The sequence below is a fragment of the Phaethon aethereus genome, assembly GCF_964289735.1.
Source record: "Phaethon aethereus genome assembly, chromosome: 5".
NCBI classification, from domain to species: domain Eukaryota; kingdom Metazoa; phylum Chordata; class Aves; order Phaethontiformes; family Phaethontidae; genus Phaethon; species Phaethon aethereus.
Window position 1 is genome coordinate 32,129,694 of NC_138579.1, and position 17,854 is coordinate 32,147,547.

General features: G+C 36.7%; 1 protein-coding gene across 2 annotated transcripts in view; it reads left to right on the top strand.

Annotated features, from left to right (window-relative positions):
- The window catches only part of PRKD1 (protein kinase D1), a gene marked incomplete at both ends in the record, with an annotated part of 141,697 nt that overhangs the window by 99,588 nt on the left and 24,255 nt on the right, over positions 1–17,854 (top strand). The window contains 4 exons of one of the 2 annotated variants that reach the window (XM_081999829.1): positions 1,298–1,321; positions 10,727–10,937; positions 12,620–12,697; positions 16,201–16,405. In XM_081999829.1, coding sequence (XP_081855955.1) covers positions 1,298–1,321; positions 10,727–10,937; positions 12,620–12,697; positions 16,201–16,405 — 518 coding nt within the window. The remainder of the gene's footprint in view (positions 1–1,297; positions 1,322–10,726; positions 10,938–12,619; positions 12,698–16,200; positions 16,406–17,854) is intronic. The other variant, XM_081999830.1, reaches the window with a different exon arrangement.

Below are 17,854 nucleotides of genomic sequence, written 5' to 3' on the forward strand. Positions count from 1 at the left end.
GTGTACCTACACTGATGATTCAGAATATCATACATGTGCACACACACGTGCATGCACAAAGAAAATATGTTTACAGTAGGTACGGGGATAGGCATTAGCCTAGAGAAATAAAATCACTTTCCGATTTCACCTTTGTTTCAGGAAATCATGGTATCATTTACCAGTTTCTCAGAAGTGCTCTCACATATGGCTTCTATATGTCTTTTGTTTTGTTTTGGGTTTTTTGCATTGAATGTGTTTCAATTTTTTCCCCTTTTCTTTAAGTGTGCATAAGCTTTGTCAGTTCTCCTGTATCAGATCTGTCCTTTGGACTCCATTCTTCTGCAGTACTTGTGAGATAAGTTTTATGGCAGTTTATACTGTGGTACCAATCAAAGCATGCACTTTGGAATGTGTTTCACTTTTCTACACACTGTGTGAATATACTAAGAAACATCATCCTCCTTCACAAAATTGTATCATTCATTATTAGTATTGGTGTGGCACTTGAATCACTGGTAACAAAATATAACTTATGTTTGAGACCACTGAATTCAATCAGATTTCTGTCCATTCTTTAAATAGGACTAAAATAAATGTTATTTTTACCCTTATCTACTATGTAGAGTCAGAGCAGTTGAGAGAGAAGGAGTTCTAAGAGACCTTTCATAGGTGGAATTATTAACTACGTTATGATTTCAGAACCTTTTTGTCGATGTTGTGTGAACCAGAAAGAAGCCAGCTTTAGCTCCCCATGTTAAATTTAGCTTGTAAATCTGGCTTCTGGAAAAATGCCACTTATAAAGTGAAGAAGTTATGCCCTAACTTATGAAATTGTGGCATTCAGACAAATCTTTGAGACAGGATAATATGGAATCCTGCAAAGGGTATTTTAATTATTCTTTCATAGGGAACCACCACACACAGCCACAGTTTCAGTTTGTGTGTAAATGTTTTCATTTGTCAATAAAGCATTTCATTTGAGCTGAAAATTGACTGGGGACTGTATTTAAGTGCAGCTTTAAAAATCTACCCCCAAAGAATAAAATTGGGGCAGTATCCTTTTTTTGATTCTTGACTTAGTGTAAAACTTATCAAATACTAAAACATGTAGAACTAGGAGGATGCTATGTAACCCAGATTTTTACCTGTCATAGCTCAAATGCAATTCTTTTGCATTCTATTCTATAACATAGAGTGAAAGTATAAAATAATCGCACATTCATGCTTGCTTCTGAAGTAACATTATTTTCTGTCTTTTTTTTCCCCCCCTTATTTCTTTGTTTCGTTTTTTCTTCTTTCCAACCTCCTGTCTCAGTCTCCTGTCAGCCCTGGCTATGAGGTATGTACTGAATTTGCTCTACTCCCTGTTATACTATCAGGAACATCCTCTTTTAGGATTATCAATGTCAATGTGAAGAAATGAAGGAGTTTAATCAGATCAGTACTTTATACTCTTCAGAACTCAAGAGTATTTATTTTTCTTTCAGAAAGAGTATATCCAGTGCAAAACTCTGAAGTTCAGATTCCAAAGTGAAGGTCATAATTCTTTAAAATTAGCTAACAATAAATATTTTGATACAAAAGTGGCATTTTAATTTCTTAGGCATAATAGACATCATTGGTTGGACTATAGCCCTTGGTAGCCCTTTTTTCCTGGTAGTAACACATGGGAGGAAAATTTTAACTTCACTTTCAGAACGTTGGGCATTTGCTGGAATAATGTAGAAAATAAACACTTTATTTTAAGCTGAACAAACCTGACCTTTAAGTGCTCACCAGCAATAAACTTCTGATATTATAATGCAGAGTAGTAGCTTTTTCCAGAATACGGTTGTATTAAAAAAAAAAAGTCAAGGACTCTCTATTTCTGTGGAAATAAACATGAACAGTGTACAACTAAGTTACAGTTATATATAAAAAGTATCAAGTCTATCTTAATGAGAAAACAATTTTATGGGTTTTTTTCTGGGTACTCCATGTCAAAGGTGGTCCTCTTTGGCTTTCAATATGGATTTTCCAAAGAAATTTGTTTCATGTTTAAAGTTTCAAAAGGTTCTGAAACTATGAAATCTTGGCATCTTTCCCTTGCAGCATGTATTTGAGATGCAGGCAGAGAAGAGCAGGCTTTGCAAATGTTTTCCTTTTTAGAAATACTACACAGTTAACCTGAGGAATATTTTGTTATGCTGAAGTGAAGATTATCATGGCCAAACATCTATCTCTTAAGAAAGGAAAAACTTATTTCTTCCTAAAACACATATATACTTGATGTAGTGTGCCTAAGTATCATAGTGTGCCCCAGAAGTACAAGTCCACACAATACCCATAAAACAATACAAACAAACAAAAAATAGAATAAGATTTTTGTAATATCCAAGATAATTTTATTCTAAGTATGTGCCATCTGAAAAAAATGGTAAATCCAGCAATCCAGATAGTGATGGATTACCCTAAATTAACAGTAATTAAAAATAGTAATGAAAAAAGATAAAGGTATTTGGAGGAAAAACAAAATTGTGTTTCTTTTGTAAAAAAAAGAATGTTAACCATCTATGTTTTTAATTTAAAATACATTTATGTGACACAACAGGATTTTATCTCTATTTTTATATATATTTCCATTATTTTGGTATGTTTTATTCATTCTTCTAGTAAGCTATGAATATTGATGTGTTAAGGTAATTTTACAGACACATTGGCAGTGATTTCTCAGAAAAAGCCTCGCTGAGCTTTGCATTTAAAGTAGTATTGTAGTATTGCTGTGTCTTACGGGGCACAGGTAAGTGGAATACTGCAGAGTTACTTACATGTTATCATTGCTTTTTAAGGGAGAATCCGGAATTATTTTTTACTAAATAATTTACTTCATTTTAGTTTTAAAAGACTATTTGCTTCTCACTTAATCAGAATACAAAGCAGCAGGTGTTGCCTGCCTCTGTACACTTGTTATAAGCAAGACTTGGCTTGAGGCTTCTCAGCTATATGTAGAAGAGTGATTTTTGCAGAAACAGGACGGTAGACTCACTGGGAGGGAGTTGTCTTGAGGTGTAGATGGCCATTTTATCTTCTTTCCCTTGTATCCAGCTCTTAATACAGCAGCTCTTTTTTCTTACTCCCCTGAAATAAGGAGCCCTCATTTCCAGTGACTCAAAAATTCCCACTCTACAAAGCCTTCCTTTTCCACTGTCAGACAGAAGACGCCTCTCCTTTTCCTAGTTCCAGTCCCTTTAGAGCCTCATATGGCCTCCCCAACTCCCTGGACTGGAAAAAAGGAGCCCCTGAGGGAAGGGTTAAAGAAGAGCTAGGGTGTTGCAACTGAGAGCAGCTTTGTGCCTTAAGCCAGTTGTAATTGGTAGGAGTCCTTTTCTAATGGCTGGAGTTCATTAGACCAAAGATCCTCAGAGGCAAAATTAATATTTCCTCTTAACAAAGGACACTCAACTCTGAATTAATACCACTCATAGTTGTGTTCTGTTCTTGTCACTCCCAGGTTATGCTTCCATGCTCCAGTGATGTACGTTGCACATTCCTGTCTGTCCTATGGGAACTTATTTTCAGCGTGCTTGTTGGTTTAATAAGAAACCCTATGCTATTTTGGCGAGTTCCTCTGGAAATTTTTTGAGGTCCAAAATCTAGATGTTATTTAAACTTAATAAAAGTATAAAATATAGGCTGTAAACTAAACCCATCTTAAGTAATGTTTACATTCATTTAGTGCCAGTTTCACCAGATGAGTCTAGGTTCATGCACTGAACAGAACTGAGAACCAAGAACTCAATGAATCTGACACTGAAAATTAAATATTTAAATAAGGAGGAGGAAGGAGGTTCAGGTTGTTCTTGTCCTCAGGTAATTGTCACTTGTTCTTAAATCCCCTATTTTCTTTTTAGGAAAGACAATAAAAATAGTTCTCAGCTTATGATCCTTCACAGAAGTCACTGTGGGTTAAACTGAGGACTTGTAGATGCTCTGTGATTGTGACAGTAGGAATTCTTTAGTAGTGTATGGCATGTCTAAGCAAACATACACTCAGAGCGAAGTTTTTGTAGTTTCTAAGTACTAACACAAAAGTTTGCACATATTGAAAATACAAATGTGTTTTGAGGGATAGAGGCAATCAGCGCAACCTTTTATCTCTGCTTACCTGGCCCAAACATGTTTAATGGCACTTTCCTTTCTAACATATAAGCTTCTTCTTGTGCATTGGTAACATCCTACTGCCCCCAAACTCCCTTCCCTTTAGACAAGAATTGCCAAGCTGGTTTGTCTAGACCTCCTCTGTCCAATGCCAAAACTTCTTCTAAACCAGTCGCTGTGGTTAAGCCCAAAAGCTTGCTGATTATCCCTGATTTGGTAAGGATGGTATTGGAGACAGAGTCAGATGGGATGCATTTACACAGGCGTTGGAAAAAAAAAATAGACAATATTAATATGTGATAGTGTGAACCAGAATTGTACAAAGGTTCCCTGAAGGGTTTTGTCTTGAATTATAACTTGACTATGCCACCTTTGTATCATGGTATGTACCTTTTTTTTCCTTTTTTATTAGTTCTATGCAGTAGGCACAACTGAGCTGCTGAGTCTGGCTTATGATGTGGGCATTCTAGTACTACAAGAGACTTACATGAAAATAATTTATTACTTAAAATTATTATACTTAAAATTATGAAGCACATAATAGAAGAGCAAAGTAAACCTAATATTTTTGAAGGAACGTCTGTACGGTGCAGGAAAAAAGCTTTGTGCTCTATAAGCCCTACTATGCCTGCTGTCACTAGCAAATCCTTTGTCAGCAAAGGGCTTTTGGTCTAGGGAAATCCCTGACTCTGAGAAGTTAGTGTAGTCACACAACAACTGCTGAAACGCAGTAATCTTTTGTTACTTTACAAAATAAGGCAGGTTACAGACAGAGTATTCAAACCACTGTTTGCTGGTATTGATGTCTGAGTGGAGGAACAGGGTACATAATGATTTCCATCTGTGGATAATTTAATATTAACAGCTTGTACTGAAGTCAGTTCTTTGATGTGTTTACACATGTAACACTCAAATGTTTTTCAGACTGTAGCTATCTAACTATGGTGTTTGTAGGATTAAATCATACACTTGACTTAGTGCAAGAAGCCTCGAAAGACAACACAGTTGATTGCATTCTAAGTGTGGTATTTCAGGTTATTTAACTGAAGATTTGTTTCCTTGAATTCACTTAATTACAGTCACATAGTTCAATTTGTAAAAGAAAGTCAACATTTGCATTGCATTAAAAGCGTAGTAGTTCCTGTGGTTACATAGATATCTAGCACCTCATTTGACAGTAGCTTCCTGTGAAGAAATTGTATATGAACATATTAAGGCTTTATCCTCTGCCTTCAATATAGGAAGGAAATGCATGTTTCAACAAAGTATGCTTCAACACTGAAAATGAAACTTAACGCGGACAGTTATTGCTGTTTGGTTTTTTAAATATACTTTTTATACTTTTTTTTATATACACTTTTCTCAGTTGTCCAAGTAAATAAAAAAAATAATAGCTCTTGATAGTTTGTTTCTTTTGTTAAGGCAAACATTTCAAAATTGTAGTAATACCTGTGTTGTTTTTGATTGAATATCTCAGTGTAAAGTACAGGAATAATGTCACACTACTTTTTAGATATTGAGCCTGCAAAAGGTTAGCACTTCCTTGTGTTTGAAAATATTATATATTTAGGAGAGTATAGAACGTTCAGCTTGTTCTCTTCTGAGTGAAGTTTACTGACTTTGATGTGTTTCCCCAAGCATAATTTCAAGTAAGATGATCAAATGTCAAAATTGAAGTATTTCTTTTCTGACTCCTCTAGAACATGAAGCTTATCAGTAAAGGTTTGTCAGAATCCCTGGGACATTTTTAGTAGGACTGTTGAAACCTTTTAAAAGAAGGTCGGGCGAAGAGCAGTCTATTTTACATTTTAGTCTAGCCTGTGCGGCTGGATTGCAGGGCTGATCCTTGTCTTTGTTCCCGGGCGGCCAACTCTGCATCCAGTCAGTCAGCTTTTATTGCTTCCCGTCAGTCCCTTCAGCATCTCCCTAAAGTTTCTTTGGTTTCTGTGCCTGGGAGGGATAGTTGTGGTGCTAAAAGTCAGTCAAAATCACCCAGGTAATAAAACCAGCTGAATCCATTGGCAGAGAATCAGTATTTATTTCAGTTTCTTAATTGTATATTGCAGTGGATTTGGACAAGGTAAAAAGACAGACAGGAGGGTTCTCCTGCCGAGGGATTTTGACCTCTGGGGTAGCAGTTATATGGAAAACTGTCTCCTTCCTGCAGTGACAGGGTTCTGCACAATGACTTTCTGCTGTTGGCTACTGTAGAGAAATTTCTTGTGTCCTTGAATAGCTTTTAACCAAGCTCACCAGATAAACTATGAGTAGCTTCAATATATTCCAAAAATTAGACAAAATTGAACGAGGAGGGGCAAGGCATCAGCTAATAAGAGTCATGCAGAATGCCCCATGTTGGGGAAAAGCTTGGCACCTCTGCCTTCTTGGAATTAAAAAAAAAAGCCACAAACTTTTTTCAAAATAAAAGACTAAGCAAGCACTGGATTCCATTAGATAGTCTCATAGCTTAAGGCATAATTGAAGTTCCTGGATGTGATCAGTGTCACTAGCTTGGTTGGACATCCGTACAGTTAAATATCTGTACGGGTTTCTTTGTGTTTGTTGTCACTTGGAAAATCATATTCTGAACTGTTAACAGTATAGATTACCTTGCTGGGATGATTGTTCTAAAGGGCTATTTAGTCTTTGGAGCCACACAGGCTGTGAGTTTCCATGGTGTAATCCAGTTAAGCAATCATTTCCTGGGAAGTTTCCAGATTTGCTGAGTCAGTAGTCTGGCTGACTACCAGGAAAAACTAATTTGTCTTTCTGACAAACCAGGCACACCAGCCGAAGAAGAAGGTGCTTTGTGGAAGAGATTCTTGCTTTTGCAGTGAAAATAGGATAGTTCCTGTTTTCCTTTTCTTTCAGGGGCTTTAAATTGTGGCATCTCTCTGATGTCTCTGTCAGCAGCTTCCATTCCCTTCCTACCTCTGAGCACAAGCCGAGGGTCACGATGCCTCTGGCTGGAAGAGGGAAGGAGAGTGAGTCTGTCAGATCAGGCCTGGGCATGCAGGAGGGGGACCAGATCCCTGTCTGCTGATGTCTTTTCTAGTATGGGAGAAGGTGAAACTCAGCTTTACCTCTTACTTGACCTGAAGACACTGTAAATTAAGAATTGCTAGTGTGTTACGTGGTGTGCTACGCTGCTATGGTGTAGCAGCCCAGTGCTTGTAGAATGGCAAAAAAAGCTGACGTACTGTTTCTGTAAATAGAAGAAGCTGATGGATATTTTCTACAAACAATTGGTTTGAGTGAGTTTAGGCCTACCTATTTAGTTTCACTCGTTTTGAGGTGAGGGTGGCGAAATGGTTGTGTGTGTGTGTTATTAAATTTGTTATGCATCCTCAGTATATTATTTTTAACAGAAATATAAGCAGTATTTTGAATATTAAAATCACATTAAAAAATTAAGGTAGGGACCAGTGTTGAAGACTGACATTCTGCAGTAGGTCTTCCAATGTTTATCTTCTGTTTAGTATTCATTACTGCTTGAACTGTAGAGAACACTTCTAAATTACTAGTAAAAATGTAGTTAATCACCTGTTCTCTAATATTACTTGTCAGCCATGTGAAGTGAGACTTGAAGTAAATCCTTTAAAAATTATGTGTGCATTGACTGATAGAAATTTTGGGAAACAAGTTTAATAAACTACAGTACAAAAACTTCATTAATGCTAACTTGGTATTTGATAAAGCTGATGGTATGATGAAACTGCTGCAGAGTTACCTTTCAGAAAGGATTGAGTTAATGTAGAGCACACAGAATTCACTTTTTTTCCAACCTGATGTTTTCTCAGAACAATCCAGAAGCATATACTAGCACATTAAAACCAAAAATCTTGCCATCAAACAGGAAAAGCAAAAAAATATAGCAAATAATTTGTGCCAAACCCATACTCTACCACACCTGAGATTTAATCAGACATCATCTAGGCAGTGCATCTCAGTGGTCAAAGCCAAAGCTGTAGGGAAGCCTGTCTCTCTCTCTTAAACATAAAAGTGCCTAAGATTAGTCTCAGTACATTTCAGCAACACTGCTGAAATTTCTAAAAACTTGCAAGGCATTTGTTGAGGAAAACTGTGCCAAACCAGCTTTCTAAAATCCTTTGAGCATGAGGTAAGTAATTTGGACTTTTAAAAAGCTTTTAGCACTATTCAGTTGCCAAAATAATTTTTGATTTGACAATAATTCAGAAAATGACAACAAAGAATGACAATACGAAGTAGATTTAATTTAGGTGATATTAGACAGGGTTCTAACAGAGATCATAATGTTAAGAGATATTTGTATCACTTGTACTTTAGACAAGAGTAAGATTGTCAAGAAATAGCTCTAGTGGTAAGAACAGTAAATTGAAATACTCATTTCTTGCAGTGACATAATGAAAGCAAGCAACAGAACTCTTTCCCCTTAGAAATTCTTACTCTTTTCCAGTTTCATATGTCTTAAGAGAATAGTATTACTACAATATGAGAAGTCCACCATATGTCCATATTCAAGACAAAGGCAGTAAAGTGTTGTGACTAATGCCTTGCAGGTAGATTAGAATTAAGGCAAACCACTAAAGAATTACTTTATTCAAAAAGAAAATACTTGCATTAAAATGTAGTATGTCACATGTATAACTGTTCTGACGAGCAAATTCGAAGCTAGGTATCTGACCATAGCATAGAGTTGAGGATGTCTAACCTGTAAGGCACTGCGCTAAAACTGAAGTACCATCAGTCTGGGCCAAGACTGTCCCTATTCTACATACAAGACCGAGAGGACTGCGTTAAGTATTTCTGGCTCCTCCTGTGAACTTTGTCCAGTCCACAAGTACTGAGGGCTGTCATTTGCAGGTAGTTTGCACAAGCTGAGCAATGCAGTTCGTGCTGTATATGTGGGCTCATTCTTCCTTCCTGCTGGGCTTCTGCCCTCCTTTTCAAAGACCTGTTCATGTTGACTTCATAAGACTTAATGCAATCTGCCTTGGAAATATTAGGCAAACAATATTGCTAACTGACAAATATTAAATAAATTTAATCCTAAACTGAGACTAGCTTTTTTTTGTATGCAGAAATGCTTTACAGAGCACGAAGGTCTAAAACTTGGGAAGTAAACATGTAGTATTGAAGCATGCACTTGTACGTTTTCCACTATTATTTGTGATGAAGACAGATGCTTTCTTATACTTGTTTCAATCTAGTTTGTTTATGGTGACCGTATGTACCTGGCTTATACAATGTATTTTGCATATTTCTCCTGGATTTGACAGGACTGTGTTTATACAGTGGATAAGCACGTGAGGTTCGCATTGTTTTCAGTTAGCAGTGTAGCTCTAATGTTCAGCAATTCTGTTGCATATGAGTCTTTGGAAAGACAGGTAGCTCTTCAGTATAACCAAAAGAAAAAATTTGATCTTCACGGTAAGAAACCTATCTGATCTTTGGAAGGAAGAAACTTCTTTTTTCCTATGGCAAATATGCTATGAAGGCAAAGTCTGGACCTCCTCAAGTTCTTCTGCCATCAAAATGTCTTTCAAATTCCCCTTCACTCTGAATTAATTCCCCTTTAATCTCAAGCAGAAGCATGCAGAAATGTATTTTTATGTTTTGGTGACCAGGAAATAATAATAAATCAGCCTTCTCAGTTGCAGAATTTCCTGTAACATTATTAGTTCGAAACAAAACATTTTTTCAAGTTAGGGCAATCTGGAGTTTCAGCTACTACAACTTTTTGAACGGTGCAGGCGCACTGGGGAGTGACTCATTTTGTAGCCTTCAGTTTATTTGCAGATGATGGCAAGAGGATGCTGAGTTTTAAATGATCAAGCTGCATCTTGTCACTTTTTTCTCCTTTCCATGTTAACTCTGGGTGTAATTTGGTTGTTTCTCAAGGGCAATTCTTAGGGGAAGGCAGTTTTCTGTGTCAGTTGTTTTATGGGATAATAACCATATTTACATCTAAATGAATTTAGTAGGGAAAATAAAGTAACTCATTTCTTTCAGAAATTCTTTTGATTCCATACCTTAGACTGTGTCTCTCACTTGATACATATTTATATCTATGCATTTAAATACCTGTTGTGATCTATTGTGCATAATCTAAATGCGGTAAGCTTAGCCATAGCAAAAGTTATAAATAAAGGGGATGGAAATACTAATCTGTTTTCTAGCAAAAACCTGCATGCACACAGAATAAGGTTTGTAGCAAAAATACAGCCTTTCAAAGATATAAAGGTATAAAAGGAAAAAATAAGACATGTAAAAATGGCTTGTGTTTTTATTAGAACACAAAATACTTTTCTGAGATATCTTTAGCGAATATTTTCATTTTGATTAGAAAAATATTTAATTTTTTTTTAAATAAAAACCTGTTTCAGCCACAATGTGAAATGTATGATAGTAGTGTTGGCAAAGATATTGTCTGATACCATTCCAATTTTTCAAAAGCAGCCTGAGAGAGGGTATGTTGCATGTTCTGTTAGTGTTTAAAAGCACTTACATTATTTTTTACGACATATGATTTACTGTTCTTGAGGTGAATATATGTCAATATGATATTCTTTTAAAAATTAATACATCATGATTAATTCAAATGTTCTTTTTATGTATTTCACAGCAAAAGACACAGTCAGAATCATTCACTGGGAGAGAGAAGAGATCAAATTCACAATCCTACATTGGGCGACCTATTCAGCTCGACAAGATCTTGCTGTCCAAGGTTAAAGTGCCTCACACTTTTGTGATCCACTCTTACACACGGCCAACAGTTTGCCAGTACTGTAAGAAGCTTCTCAAAGGGCTTTTTAGACAGGGTTTGCAGTGCAAAGGTAAGTAAACGCCCTGTAGGAACATAAAAGCTAAGCATAATAAAATTAGTAAATTAGTGTTTGAGTAGTTACTATGTAGCCTTACTCATGATTTCTTCACTGAACTGTCTAGGTGTAGGCACATGTACAATTACATTGGATTAAGCTGGAGTCAAAATTATGGTAATTGCTGTTCTGCAGGAGCTGGCTGCATGACTGTTCTTTCGTACCCTGCGGTATATCTGCAGTAGCTCACATCTTTTTCATTCAGGTGTAAATTATCTTGTATTTGGCACTAGGTGAGCATGTGCTCACAGGCAGTTACAGCAGAATAGTTAGCACAAAGGACTGTATTCTTCATTGTTTTCAATCTACAAAGTCTTATGCTTGAATTGAAGCATGTGCTTAAGTCCCAGCATTCAGTGTTTTGGGGGAGCTGTAATGGAAATAAAATAAGATGAGCTTATATGAGAATTTAAAACCCCATTTTTTCAATGTGACTAATATGCTCTCAGGTCTCATGGTGTTGTACCTTAGCAGGTACCAAAGTGAATCAAGCCCCTTGGATTGTAGCCTAGATTACTGGCTCACCTCAGCCTACTAGAGTGCCCATAAATTCAAAGCATTGTGCATGCTATGATGTTAGATAACATCGACTAACAGATCCTTAAAATCACCTTCCTTCTGTTAAAATAAACAATAACTGTCATAGAATTAAGCGGTAGACTTTGTGTTGCTTCTTTGAACTAACACTCTGCAAAAATTCAAAGTTGCATTCATTTAACTTAAGATGTGATTCTGATGTTGATTTTTACTGAAGTAAAATCTCTATGAAGGCATCACCTGTTTCAGCTAATTTTAAAGTCCAGTGACGTAAGCAAATGTTAACCTGCTTTTTAAAAAAATATTTACCTACAGTTTGGCACTGCTGTATCTCAGTTGGTTTTTGAATCAATATGGAGTTAAATAATTACAAGGATATATGCATCCTTAGCTATTTCTTCCTTTTTGACTCTTTGCTTTTCCAGGTGTGTAAATAAGTTACAGCTTTTAGTTTACGTAAAATATGTTCCATAAGCCAAAAGAAAACAGTTAAGATGATATCTAATAAAGTGCTGCTTACAGATAGGAAAAAAGTAAAGGTAGAATGAAATAAAAATATCTAGAAAATAAGGAAGATATTGAAGGAACCCTTCACCGAAAGCTGTCTAGAAGTTGCTTTGTGATACACAGAACAAATATTTTCTCACTTAACAATTGTTAGCTTGGGTTCTGCTGTTCCAATTTTCAGTCTGCAGCATTTGATCTGTAGTCAGTCATTTAAGCTGCAGTGGATATACTGCAGCCCGATCTGCTGCTTTCACTGGAAAAACAGCTCTGGCTTTGCAGCGAAGCACAGAGGTCTCCCGATGGCTCCCCTAGATGAATTGAGCATGAGCTTCAGCTGCAGCTAGTGCCTCCACCCAGCTGCCCTCAGTAATGCTTTCCTTCCCCTTCGGGGAAACGCACTTCTAGCATCTTCATACTGTCTCTTCCACTGGCAGGGCGCATGCAGCCAGGCTAAGGAACGCTCTCTGGACACGATAGCTTTGTACCAGTGAAGTGACAGGGCTCAACATTTATAGGCTGGGTAGCAGGAAAAAATATGACTGTGTCACAGAAAAAGAGAAATAATTTTACTGTATCCCTTTTTTTCTTAACAGACTGTAGGTTCAACTGTCATAAACGGTGTGCTCCTAAAGTGCCAAATAACTGCCTGGGGGAAGTTGCCATTAATGGAGGTAACGTGCCCTAATGTTTCTGTCATTGTTTAAACCACCAGTTAAATTAAAAAAAAAAAAAAAAAAAAAAAGAGTAAAACTGTGATGGGTACAAAGACACATTTTTCCATTGCTTGGGAGTGGCCTTTCCTCCGCGATATTTCTGTTGTACGTCAAAGATGAAGGGTGGGAGGAACTCTACGAGTGGTTCATACACCATCAGCTCAGAGCATGTGTCTTCCAAATAGGTGGACAGGCTCAGCTGTGGCACAGAGGTGGTGTCAGCAGCAAAACAGCCTGGTGGTCATGGCCCGTTGAATGCAGAACGCCAGAGTAAAGCAAAAAGCTACACCCGTGAGAAGCTGGCATTCACCTGTCAGATAGAAGCACAAAATTGCTTTTTTTAATCTGAGGGGAAAAAAAAAGTGTCTGTTTTAGGATTATCTTCCTGAGAATGAAAAGCATACCTGGAAGAACTGGGAAGGCCCTCCAGGAAAAAAATTCCACTGCTTCCTGTTGGCGTAAAACTAATCATACCAATTGCCAGTAATAAAGGCTTGAATATCTACAGATTTTCCCATACATGTGCTGTTGGTTTTGGGTCAAGTATAGCAATATATGGGTAGGCTTGACAGACGGTACTGGAGAAAAAAAGGGTGATTGTAGATGAGTTGTTGATTGCCTCGAAAATGTCACTTTCCTATGTGATAAAGGAATGCGAAGTGTGGTAAAGTGTTCCGTTTCTAATGCATATTGCCATGTTAAGTTGTCAGCCTAAACTGCTTTTGAGGTTAACATATTAAGTATTGCCTTATTAGGTATGCTTTTTCAAACTTTAAATTGGTGATCTAGTTTATTGAAGAGATACCAAGAATTTCCAAAATTAGGAATGTTAACTAATATTTTTCATAATACTTCTCATAGTAGTGTGACTGTATTACTACAGAGTTTTTCTGTTTAACGGCAGTTAGTGTAGGAAAAAATATTTCAGATGCCGAGTACCCAACTTGAAACGTGATAAGGTACATGATTTTCTGGAAGGTTGATGTTGCACTCCTACAGCATGTTCCTCTCTGCACCTCAAACTGGACTCTTGGAGTCACTGTTGGTTTGGGTTTTTTTAATCTTTACACCATTTATAGTTCTCTTAACCATTAACAATCCCATAACGTTACTATTTCTTCAGGGTTGCAAGTAACAATGCTTATGGAAGTTTATGGCTTGATATTCAAATCTAAGAGCTAAACATACACCATGATGTGTTGATTCCATTGGTAACGGTATAGAGTTTTCCCTGAAATTTGCAGTCAGAGAAAGTAACTAAATCTGCTTATGATTTATAAAATTTTTTCCTGCATAGGTGCAGCTTTAGAGAGGAGTGCAAAACACGATTGATCTAAAGTGCTAAGAGAAGACAAGAAGGCAAGCTTTGTTTCTGGACAGTTGGACTAAATGAACCAAATTTACATTTGTTTCTGAATTATGCCTTGAAGTTCCCTCTTTCCATCTGAGGCAGCTGTATTTCATCCCTCCAACACACCCTCTGTGCCCTCTCCCTGACTTTGCCCCACAAGCAACATGCTACTTTTGTTGACTTGCCTCCTACACATGAATCTGATGCCAGCCTGATGGGAAGTGACGGTTTGTCTGAGGAAGAGCTGAGTGAGGAAAGCTTGTGCAAAGCCACTTGGTGTGAGAACACGTACTCCAAGCTTGCTCCAAGTGTACTCCTTGAAGTTCTCCGTCTTAAAATTTATAGAATTTGGCTTTTCCCCACCACGTAATATCCATAGTATGGTATGCATAGTGTCACGGTAGAACTCTTAATTGTGTGTCCTGAATGACTGATACAGGGTCCATAGCATTATCGGAGGCAATTTCATCCTGGTATCACATTTCTATTTTTACAGTAATTTGGTTAACATTATTTTCAAACTTAATAAATCAATACAGTATCTGTCACACTGTCCATCTGCTGTGTGATGCATCTTCCCCAAAATAGTAAGTGAAGGAAGAGCTGAAGCGATAAAATTCCAAGTATGGTCTCATTAATAAACACATTAAACACTGAATGTGGGAGGTTATTTTTAACTGATTGTGGGTTTATTAAAAATAGAGATTAAAAAAGTGTTGTAGGAATAGCAAAGAGAGAGCCTTGCTCTGTAACATGTCATTCATGACTGGATGACTGTTTCTGCTAGAGATGAAGTATAATGTGTCTCTTAATCGCACATCAGTAACTTATATCCGAACTTTTTAAGATTGCTGTACATGGAAACAAACCTTTCAGCTGTGCACTTACAATTTGAGTGAAATGCTATTAATTCAAAACATTTTGCTGTCCGCCAGTTCAGTGCGCTTTTTCTTTTGGGGCATCCTCTACATTGACTGTCAAGAACCTTCCTCCACACAATTAGGCAAAAGTTTCTTGATAGGAATATTTGGTGTATTGTATGTGATTTTACCTTACTTCAAATTCCTGAAACACTGCAGACATCCCAGAAAAGCTCTTGTTGTCTTTCCTATCTGACAGGACTGATGATTTTGACATGTTGGATCACTGCCTGTATAGCAGCAGCTTGAGTTTCAACAGAATGCCTTTTTTTGTGTGTCTTTTTTTATTTTGGTTTGGTTTTGTTTGTTTGCTTTTGTAAAGTAAGTCCTTAGGTAAATAAGTTTAAGGTTTTCTCTTCCTTTCTGTCTTACAAATAAATCCATTCACACGCAGCAATACAATAAAAAGTCATCTCTTACTTTGATCTTGCTTAGGCATATCTGGTCTTGAAATTGGAAAGTTAAAAAATTTAAATATAAGCTGGAAGATAGTATTAATACTATGTCATAGTCAAATAAGTTAAATACTAAGTCTTTGTATTTTTTCCTGTGCTATCTTACATTGATCTTTTTGATATTTATTTATTTTTTCTTTTCTAAAGTCAGGGAGTGTTATTTCAATAGTATGGATAACTCTGCTATATTGTGCAGCCTTCACAGAGAACACTGGTGCAAAGGAAGTATCTTTTTTCACAAAAAGAGATAGTTCACATTATAAGTAATTGTCTTGGGAGTTATTTCAATACTTCATCATCATGTTATCATCATATTACAGAATTCCTAATTTTGAAATTACTGCTCTTCTAGCATCAGTTTGCAGCTGTAGCCTGCCAACAGCCATCAGGCCAGTACACAACATTCAAGCTGTTATAGAAAATCTGCCTGATCTCAAAAATAAAGCTCATGATTGTAGAATGTTTGATAGAAGTGCGTGAATAAGAAAATCTGCCTTGACTTTGTCATTTTTTTAATAGAATGTTATATTTCTAAAAGTATTTTGGTTTGATGCCTTTACAGTTTTCTGTAGTGATTTTCTCAATGACTGGTTACAGACCACACTTCACCAGTACACACTGAGTGGAGATAGACCCAAAGAGAACCTGAGTTTTCCTGAAGCTCAAAATTTATCACAATGATGTCATTGGAGTATTGTATGTTTTCAGATAATAACTTGAGAAATTATGTTCCAGATCTCCTTAGTCCTGGGGCCGAGTCTGATGTGGTCATGGAAGAAGGGAGTGATGACAATGACAGTGAAAGAAACAGTGGGTTTATAGATGACATGGAAGAATCTATAGCTCACGATTCTGAGATGTCAATGACAGGATGCCATAGTGACAATGGGGAAATGCAGGATGCTGATCCAGATCATGATGAGTCTAACAGGATGATCAGGTGAGTTGGGGAGTGTACCTCCCATCTTCTTTGGTATTTTTTAGTAACTATCCTGTCCAGGGCTCAAGTGGGAATCTACGTGGACCCTATTCTCGCTCCTTGATAATGGAAAGAGCTAGTCATATGTGGTAGTTCTGCGGTTGCAGTGAGATTGCTTCACTGAATATATACATTAGGAATTTAAGAGAAACTTAAAAATTATTAAGTTGAAGTAGCAACTGAAAACTGATGCACAAATGATTGTTGCAGGTCTACTCTCTTATGAAAATTATGCTGTGAAATTTTATTTGTGCATGAGCCATAGAGAACATGCTTTTTAAATTTGTTTTTCCAAGCATTTTTTCCCTGACTAAAAGTGCAATATAAAAAAAAAAAAAAAAGAAATCATGTAAGTGGCTGTGGTATAATCAGCCCTAGATTAATTGTTTGCTTTTTTAGATAGATTTAGAAAGAAGGAAAGTTTGACAAACTTGAAGTAGTAATTTCAAGCAAGTTACAAAATAGATTAGTGGTTTGAAATGACTAATCAGGAAGGGAAATGGGAATTGAGTTGTGCAACTTACCTTAGAAATGTCTGAAGAGAAGAAAGCATTACTCACTTATTGGAACTGTACAGACTAGTAGGGAAAAAAGTAGAGATTATTCATTGTCAGGGAAACCTAAAATGAATTAAGGTCCTTTCAACTGTAATTTCCTTGAGGCTAGGGATCTATACCTTGAAGAATCATAGGATATTTTTCTTTCACAAGTCCTATTTCGACCTGCAGTTTCCCCTTTTATCTTGCTTACTAGGAGACTATTTCTGTGACATTCCCCTTAGCTCTACATTACTAATGTATACCTGTTGTGCTGATAGAAAGCAATCCATTTCAAATAGACGGCATTGCAGGTTTTCAAAGTATAAATACCCAATTATAGGTAATAAAAACATTGATAACCAAGCTAATGTTTTACTTAGTTGAGGAGCACCCCCGTATTTCCAGTAATACCTTTGTAATATATGCAATAATACATTTGTAAGGGTAGTCCCAATGTCCATGGATTATTTTTAAGTGATCTATTAAAAGCAAATAAAATAGTAAATATCTTGTCAGTACAGACAATTATAGTTTTATAGGGATTGCAGCTCATTTGATCATTTTCAGCCAAAAAAAGAGACGTTAACTCTGCAACAGTCTTAATGAAACCTTAAGACAGCACACATTTTGCATTTTGATTGGAAACTGCCAATTCACAAAATGTTTCATTTCCAGGATGCATTACAGTGAAGCAAGGCCATCTGCAGACATCCACAGTCAGAACAACTGTGGAAACTTAACATACTATTCTTTTCCTGTGTGGTTTGTGCCCTTTTTTGTTAGAGTTGTTGCACCCATAGCTTTGCCAGCAGGGCAGAACGCATGAGTTCTGTGTTTTCACATACAGTGCAGCATCTCCATTTAAAGTTCT